The sequence below is a fragment of the Protopterus annectens genome, chromosome 14.part0 (assembly GCF_019279795.1).
Source record: "Protopterus annectens isolate FY-2018-M chromosome 14.part0, PAN1.0, whole genome shotgun sequence".
NCBI classification, from domain to species: Eukaryota; Metazoa; Chordata; order Ceratodontiformes; family Protopteridae; genus Protopterus; species Protopterus annectens.
The window spans coordinates 960,015,117-960,024,823 of record NC_056748.1 but is presented as its reverse complement, the minus strand read 5'-3'; the positions used below and the strand labels follow the sequence as shown (position 1 = coordinate 960,024,823).

The 9,707-nt window shown below is 42.8% G+C and overlaps 1 protein-coding gene across 1 annotated transcript in view; it reads left to right on the top strand.

The window, feature by feature from the left end:
- Positions 1-4,640: 4,640 nt before the first annotated feature.
- The window catches only part of LOC122788751 (rho GTPase-activating protein 22-like), a 44,494-nt gene continuing 39,427 nt past the window's right edge, over positions 4,641-9,707 (top strand). The window contains exon 1 of the mRNA XM_044055645.1: positions 4,641-4,913. Within this exon, the coding sequence (XP_043911580.1) occupies positions 4,641-4,913 (273 nt within the window). The remainder of the gene's footprint in view (positions 4,914-9,707) is intronic.

Here is a 9,707-nt window from a genome sequence, read left to right as displayed (position 1 = left end):
ATAGTTGGTCAACATAATGCATCCAAAATTATCCAAGTGCAACTAACACTGGGCAAGACTGCAATCCAGGTTGTAGCTTGTTACAGAACCTCCAGCATGCCCCAGGATTCCCACTCTTCATTTCTTAAGATACTGGAAAATATTAAGGTACAACCCAATACCTTAATTATGGGCAGTTTCAACTACCTCACCATCAGCTGGGAAAACTACTTGTGTACCAACTCATTCGCGCAATGTTTTCTGGAATATATCAATTCCAACACCTTGGATCAGCTTGCCACACCCCCAACAGGAGCAGTAATATCCTGGACCTGGTCATTACCAATATGGGTGACCGGTGCTCCACGCCAGAGGTCAACTCTTCGTTGGTCAGAACCGACCACAAGCTAATCACCTTAGACATCCATATCCCATCCCCCCCCCCTATTAAGGAAACCACTGTCAAAAACTACTCCAACGCCAACCTCATGCTTCTTAAGACAGAAGTGGCAAACTTCATGACACCCATGCAGACAGAAGATAGAGGTATGACTGCTGAATCTTACACAAATGCACTGTATAAGCACATACACAAGTGCATGGATCGTGCCATCCCCAACAAAACCAAGATGCTAGCCTCCAAAAAAAAGAAGCCAATCTGGTGGTCCCCTGCCATAAACAAACTCTACAACAGAAGGAAGAAGCTGTTGCAAAAAAGAGTAAAATCCCAAGATTGGAGGAACTCCCTGATCAACCTCAGCAAGAAGAAGAGATCCCTCATAAAATCCTCCAAAGTCAGTTATGAAAATAAAATCACCACGGATTCCAAAGACAACCACAAAGCATTCTACAGCTATGTCAAGAATCTCAACAGCAACACTCAGATCTGCTCTGAGCCACAGCACAATGGTACTAAATATACAGAGCCAACTGATATTGTCAACATCCTGGCAGATAGGTTCAGTGCTAACTTTACCCCCCCCTCACCCTCCAAAGGGCCCTTCTTAATACTGGAAGAATGCAAAGCCCCTGTAATCCCTGATGAACAAGTAAAGACTGCACTCTCCAAAGCCAAGAACACAGCATCCGTGGGACCAGACAACATTCCAGGGTACATACTGCACGAACTATAGAACAAACTGGCACCGCATCTAAGTACCATGTTCAATCATAGCCTCACCTCAGGCTATGTGCCTACTGAATGGTGCACAGCGACGGTTATCCCACTCCCGAAAGGGGGTGCCACCATGGACCCTGGAAACTACCACCCCATTAACCTGATGAGCCTGGTCTGCAAGGCCATGGAACATATCATCTTGGTGCTTATAAACAAAGACATAGGTAACCTCCAAACCCTGGACCCCATTCAGTTTGGGTTTGTGAAAGGTAGATCATGTCTACTAAACCTGATTGACTTCTTTGAAGCAGTCACTATAGCCGTAGATGAGAGCAAGGTAGTGCGCACAGCTTATCTTGACCTCGCCAAGGCTTTCGATACCACCCCCCACTCTGGAATTATAGATAAACTCACTAAACTCTATGTCACAAGATGGGTGGCCAACTGGCTCACTGACAGAACCCACAAAGTAAAAGTAGCTGACTCCAAGTCCGACATCAGACCAGTGATGAGTGGAGTACCACAGGGCTTGGTCCTGGGCCCTCTCCTGTTCGGCATCTACTTCTCTGAAGTGCAGGCCAACACAGATGCTCTTTGGCTAACAAAGTTCGCAGATGACTGCAAACTGGGAGCCATAATAAAATCACCTAATGATGTAGACATTCTACAAAATGGCCTCACAGAGACAGATGCTTGGTGTCAAAGTCATGGCCTCAAGCTCAATGCCAAGAAGTGCATTGTCATCCCCTTTGGGAAAAACTCAGTACCCATGAACTACTACATAGGTGGTAGCTCATAAACACTGAAAGGTGTGATAAGAGACCTCAGGACACAGGTGGACAGTAGTCTCTCCTTTGATAACCACATTGCCACAGTAGTCAGGAAACCCTTCTTCATGGCACACCTCATCACAAAAGGGTTCTCCTCTAGAAAAAAGGAGGTCATTGTTCCTCTCTATTCATTTCTCATCAGACCCATTATAGACAACAATGCCCCATTTGGTATGTATCTCACAAGACACCTACAACAACTGGAAAGGCCACAGAAATACTTCACTAAGAGGATTACCAGCCTCAAACAGATGCCATATGCAGACCATCTCAAAAAAAACTCCAGCTCTACTCTGTCGCATATCGCCTGCTCAGAGGCGATCTCTGCCTAACATACAAAGCTATGTCAAACCCAGAGCTGTTGGACATGCTACACTTAAATAAATCCCAATATCTTTGAACCACATGCTTCAGGGACCTAAACCTTGTCACCACAATAAACAGAACATGCTAGAGGGATAGATTCTTGTCCCAAAGACTTCCCATACTCTTGAACAAACTGCCCATTTATGTCAAGCAAAGCTGCTCATTGGCCGTCTTTAAGAAAAATCTTGACGACTGGATGGGAAATAGAAAATTCATCCCGGGGATCTCTTCTGTGGCACTGCTTGACAGGGGCACAGGAAAATAATTTTCTTGGGTGGCGAAAGCCAGGGAACCTTTTTGGCTAAGGTTATATAGGCCCCAGGGCCGATAGCCTAGTACCTACCTATGAACTCTACAGTGGCACTGTGCTGTACAAATCCTGCATTCCAGATTACCGATCATAACTCTTTATAGTGCGTGGGGTTGTATGGTTACAAACAGGTAACAAAAGGGGTTTTACTGCTTTTTAAAGTCAGGAAAGCATTTACCAACAGCAAGTACATTATCATTACAGAAAAAAAAAAGCTCAGGGACTGATGTGTGTAAACCTCTGCAAAGACAGCTACATTTTTAACTAAGTACTTCAGAGTTTCAACTGAGAATCCAGACTATAACAGGTGGGTGACAACTGATCACATACCTGAAAATGGAGATTTCAAAATAAGGGAGTCACTTTCTCTGAATGAGCCATGTTCCTGACTCCTTGTCTTGTTGGGAACGTCTTGACTTTCATGACTTGTAACATTAAGGATGGCTGCAAAGCAGCAGTCAGTTGCATAGGTCAGGAAAGGACACTACCATGGAACAGGAATTTTTCCGTTATTCGTCTTCCTGTGTGAAAAATAATCTGACACAGTACTAGTTAAAGAGTATACACACCCCTTGTTAGGTTAAGTGACATGGTTACTTCAAAACTGTACAAATTATGGAACTTCGGAAATCTGGTTAAGATAATATGTAAGTACCCTGGAATTTTAGCATATTGAAGCCTTGTTCTTTAAAACTGTTTACTAGCTATTCAAAATATGTGACAACTCACAAGCAGAAATAGTAGCATTTCTTATGACTGTATTAGTAATGAAACCATGTGACTGTAAAAAGTTTTATGACATTAATTCTATAAATAATTTTCTTCCAGAAGCAGAAGTACCTCTTAGGAAAAACTCTATTGCATGGTTTTAAGATGTTTTATAATTTTCTTTTGACTTTTGTACAATGTTTTGCCCTATTTTATCCCTGGACTGAAAGTGTTTGTACTTACCTGGTTACAAAACAAGCAGACTGTCAGCACTGATGCTAGAATTATGTGATATGTGGAAAAAACTGTGTACTACTCTGATACTGAAGGGTTTCAATACAGAGAAACTGTGTCTGTGCATGTGTGGGGGGGTTATATGTACTTTTGTGATAACATTGAGAATGCATTAACACTTTAAGTAATGAATTTCTCTCCTTTAAAAGAACTGTAAGACACAGAATGGAAAAGGTGATGTAGCATTATTTAATTTACTTAGTTCCAGTTATTTACATTGGTAAGTTGGGCAAAGTGACCTTTTTCAGATGCAGCCCAGGTGAGTAAATCACAGTAAAAGTATAATTGTTAGGGAAAATACAAAAGGAAAGTTACAGCTTAGTAGATAGCAATATGACATGTTAAATGACTATATATTCAATAATAAATTGCTAAAGTACAAAAACATTGTTAAATCTATACAAGAAAGATTGCACTTATACAAATTGATATTAATGATATATACTTTTTATGAAAAAATAAAAAATCGTGGAGTAGGGGTTAATTGAGAAACAGCTGAAGTGCTAGTTTCATACCTCTCAACCTCTTAGTGTAAAAAATCTGGACGAAGCCAAAGGCCCAAAAATAGAGACAATTTTTAAATATTGCTCTTTATAAACTTTGAAAGTTGCTAGAATAACAGGTTTTGTATTAGCTTGCATTTTCTGAAGGATATGAAGTCTGAAAGTCAAATGTCTTTCATTATTTAATGACTTCAGTACTCAGTGATTTGTCAAAAAACTACACAATTCATGAGAAACAGACCAAAAATATAAATCAAAAATCTGGACAGATGAGAGGTATATCTAGTTTCCTAGGTGATGTGACCTTTTTGCTGGCATGAAAACTGTTTTTTACTTTAAACTGTTACTGCCTGAAATTTGAATAAGAGGTGCACTCGTACTCAAGTACAGATTGTCAAATATGTGGTAGCAGTGTTAGAGAATCGATGCTTGGTATAATGACTGGTTGATGGAGTGAACAGTGTGAGGCTGTGAGGGAGGTGCTTCTGAGGTTTTATGATTTTTTTATTTTTACTTACAGGCTGCAGTAGCACATGCACTGCATCTTTGACTGCATAGCTGAAATAATTATACTTAACCCTAGTGTCCACTGGTCATATTTTTCAGCTCGGTCAAAAAGCCTTGTTATGGGGGATCAGAGTGGCAGTTGCAGTAGAGCCACCTCCCCAGCACTGCAGGAGCGAGTGCTGAAGGCAGGGTGGCTGAAGAAGCAGACGGGCATTATGAAGAACTGGCAACAACGATGGTTTGTACTCCGAGGAGAACAGCTCCATTACTATAAGGATGCAGAAGAAACCAAGCCTCAGGTAAGCCTGTCCTTTGAAAGGCAGGTTTCATGTCACTATTGACTTAGCTTATTATTGCTTGCTACATTTATTGTGAAGAAGGAACCAGATTCCAGAAAAAACACTATTATTTCCTTCATTTGTTGACATTATGTTTTGCATACTGCTTGATTTATGCAGCTACAATAAATATTTTACATGAGTGTCCCTGGACAATGACCAAACAGAACATACTATTTAAATGCTAAATGATGAATGACATTTTGAATAGCTACTCTAAGTACAAGAGGGAAAAGGTTAATAGATCTTGTTTTGTCTTTTATATAACAAAATACTGGAAGATTTGATTACTGGAGGACAGCAATAAAATATCTAGACAGAAATTAAAAATTTCCTGTTGAGCTCAGCATGCAGTAGTTATATTCTCCTATAGCAGTGGACATTCACTACTTCAGTATTTTGTCATAAGATACATTATTTTTTGTGCCCTGCATCACTGTGTTCTATTGCAGTTATTTTTACATACTAACAATTAACCCAGCCACTAGGGGACGTACAAGCCAGTGTATTTTTTGGTGCCAGTCCCTAGCCAGTGTATTTTTTGGTGCCAGTCCCAAGCCCGGATAAATGAGGAAGTTTACATCAGGGAGGGCATCAGATGTAAAATATTTGGCAGATCAAAGATGTGTACAGCAATACAGATTTCCATACCAGATCAGTCAAGCCCCAGGACTCAGCAAGCTCTGCACGGTATGCAGGAATAGTGCAAGAGCTGATGCATGCAATATGGCCGAGGAGCGATCCAGGAATGAGCTCCCAGGATGTGCACAAGTGTTCCAACACTATTCCTGCACAGACACAGCTCCTGTATGCTAATTACCCCATTTGCAGCTGAAAACCATGCAATTAAGGTGAATTAGTGATCCAGGAAGCATCCAGGCGTCTGTGCAGGAATAGTGTAACCTGCAGAAATGTATTTGGTTACTAACCTAATACATTTCTGCAAATTACAAAACGGAGGCATGACAACTCCAAAGAAAGCATGTATTCAATGTAGTAGGCATGCCAATGGCCAAATATATGGCCAGTGGCATGGCAAATAGTTGCAAAATTATAAAAAATATTTTTTTTTTGGCCGATTTCGGTTATTTAAGCATTGGGCAGTAGTGCACAAATGGGATCGGCCTGAAAATAAAAAATGAAAAGCTGGAAATAAGCTTTTAAACCAAAATCAGCTTTCTGCCATAATAGTCAATGGCATGCAGAAGACAATGGCCTGAAAATAAAAAAAAGAAAAGCTGGAAATAAGTTTTTAAACCAAAATCAGCATTCTGCCATAATAGCCAATGGCATGCAGAAGACAACAATACCATTGAATAGTGGTTGCTAAGGGGGAAGGCTGAGTGTCAGTCTTGTAACCATGCATTAGCAGTCAGTTTTATGCAAATGAGGGTATTGATACTGAATCACAGATTTCCCCTCTAGCTAGCACCCTAGCTAGTAAGTGCAGTAACACCATGATGCAAGCCTAAGAGGTAGCTGACTTCATAAGGGGGTGTGTCATGCATGCTGTAAGCTTATTGGAGCTCTGTGGTCCATGTTTGCCCTTAGCTAAGCACAGCTAAGGAAGGGTGTGTGTCTGAGGCTGCCTAGCAGTATTTCCATGCCATGCACCGGGTTTTAAACAAAAAAAAAACAAAACAAAAAAAACAGGAAATAGCAGCTCTAGTCACATCTGAGTGCTGGGTATGCGTGGCACCTTCAGGCTTAAATGGAAAGGCAATGGGATGGGAAATCAACAGTAGGAAGGCAATCAAAGAGAACTAGCATAGCTGGCAGGTGAAATGTATCAGAATCAGCCAATTACACAGGCAGTAGCCCAGCCCAGCACACAGTGGTTTACTATAAACTATGCAAACACCTTTCACTCTAGTTTTTCCCACAAACTGTACACCACCAGTGTATGCAGACAGAAAAATTTTACCAGACAAAACTAACAAAATGATAGGAGCTGCTGTCCCTCTCATACATCAATATGTGGAAGAGGCTGAGGGTGGTGAGGATGAGAATGCTGATGACCAACCCATAGTGAGGAGAAGAGTGTACAGACCCAGAGTAACCTACCAGGGGCTACATGAGCTGGAGATAGTGGAGCACTATACAGAGGGCAGGGACATCGTACAGCAAATTGTTGAGCTGTGCCGGCCACTCCTCACACACAGAACCAACAGAGGGGAACCCATCCCAGTGGATATCAAGGTATGTAGAGGCTTAAGAGTACTAGCCACAGGTATCTTCCAAAGGCCAACTGGGGATATCATGGGGATCTCACAGGCATCAGCATCCAGGGTACTCCACCAGTTCCTGGAGGCCATGTCAGCAAATGCCAATGAGCACATATATTTCCTCAACACCCGTGAGGCGTTGACCAGCAATATGCGTCTTTTCCACCAAATAGCAGAATGCCCTGAGGTAGTGGGTGCTATAGACTGCATGCAGTTATACATCAAAACACCACCTGGTGAGTGGGGTAGGGTCTACATAAACTGCAAGGGCTTCCCCTCCATCAACAGCCAGGTTGTGTGCAATGCCCAGGGCATTATAATGAATGTGTGTGCTGGCAGCCCTGGAAGCTATCACAACTCCCACATCTGGCATATGACATAGCTTGTACCAGAGATTTGCTAGTGGGGACATCCCAAATGGTGACCTAGTGGGGGATGCTGGTTACGCACTGGAGCCATTTCTGATGACTCCCATCAGAAAAGCACACACACCTGAACAAGAACTGCATAATGAGGCATACGCACAAATGAAAATCATAATAGAGCATGTGTTTGGGATGCTCAAGTTATGGTTCCAGTGCCTGGACATATCCGGTGGAGGCTTGCAGTACCTTCCAGCTACATGTACCCACATTTTCATTGTATGTGCCATGCTACACAATATGATCCTGTGGAAACAGCTGCAGCAGGAACAGCATGGAGCAGGGCCACACAGCCCCCCACCATTGCCAAGGCCAGCATAGGGACAGAGTGACTTGGAAAAGAGACAATGCATAGCACATACACTGACATGGTAGGAACCCAGGGAATGACACCTCTCTCTGACTCGCACATACAGTAAAAGGGATGCCAAACTGACACTACCTGTGCTTTACCATTTATAGGGAGTGTACTATGTGCATCTGACATAGTCAGGCCTCCAGCACCATCCTCAATACTGGCACAGCCACAAGTAACTCACTCTTCCTATCAATTGCTGAATGGAGTAGTGTGTTCTGCTTGTCATAGCTATGGTATGGATGTGAGCATGCAAGGGAATCGGGTGGCTGAATGGGATGGCAACAGATAGTGGACACCTATATGGGCAGCATTGAATCCATAACAAATACTGGTATCAACAAAGTAGGCAGTAATAAACAAGGTGACAAATCCCACTGCAGTACATGTGGTGACCCAAATATGTGTCCATAGGACACACACATGCATGTCAGTGAGAGTCACATACCCAACAACAGCCTCAGCCAGCAGGACAGGTGTAGATGACCATAAAGAAAGGCTGTGCTAAGGCCTCCAATTAATGGCAATGGATAACAGCCCCCCTCCAGACCTACACAGACAGACTGTAACAGGTCAGACAGTTGTATGTTCGTTCTGCGGGGTATGAAGTCTGAAACTGAAATGTAGGTCAATAAAACCTAAGATCTGTACTCTACTGATATGCCTCTAGTCTGCATGATAGGTCAGAATACAAAACGAAATGGAAGCAAACAGGGTACCTGAAATACCAGTACAGTCATAACAAATGTTTACAGTTGTCAGGTGTGCCCCCCCCCCCAATCCTATGCAGAAATGCAGTAACATGTACAAGTGGGGTTAATAACAGTGGATCACAGATTACCTGAGCTGGCCCAATTTTCAGGATAGATTGTTGCATGTGTACAATCTGCAGGGCTCTCTGTGTTAGGTTGTTGTGTGTTGTACATTGTGTGGAAGTGGTCATCATATAGGCATGGAAGGTTGTGTCCCGGTGGCCTATGGCCACTACTGTTGATGACAGGGCCATATTCTGACAACTGCGGTGCTAACCACAATGCATTCCAGCAAGACCCAATTCAGCAGTCATCCATACTCATTGTTCAGATTTCAATATCTGTCACCATCTGAAAGATGGACATGCCATGAAGGTGGGCCTAGGTATTCACACAGTACACAGGTGGAAGTACCCTAGACAGAGTACATAAAATGTAACTGTCAACTGCATACACCTTTGGAACTGTACATACAGGTTAGCAGCACATTAGTTGTCTGTGTAGTATGGAATACTGATGTATTCTGGCCAATCACTGGCAGACCACAAAAGGCACAGTTACGAAGTAATGAGAGAATGCCTATGTTCCCGCACAAGGCAGCGTAAGGGTAATGTCCCAAGTATATTTGTGAGTCAGCTGCAAGAAGCCTTCATATCACACATGCACTCAGCTCACCCCACCATCATCCACAGTTTTATCTCAGGTCAATATCCCTGCTGTTGGGAATGAGTACAGCATGACCCCCACTTCTGTATGGGAATGCCCACAGAATGCAGTATGCTGAAGACGTATCCTATGCGTCCCTCCCTAGCTGTAAGCAGCACATTGCCAGCATCCAGACCAATGGATTAATATGGACAGGAACTATTGCCATTAACACCTCCCACACTTACCTTGTCACCCCAGGGGAATCCAGTGGCTCATAGCCTGGGACTGTAGGAGTGACAAAATGCACTGGCCTGCTACAGATGGTCTGCATCACTACCAAACGCCCTATAGTC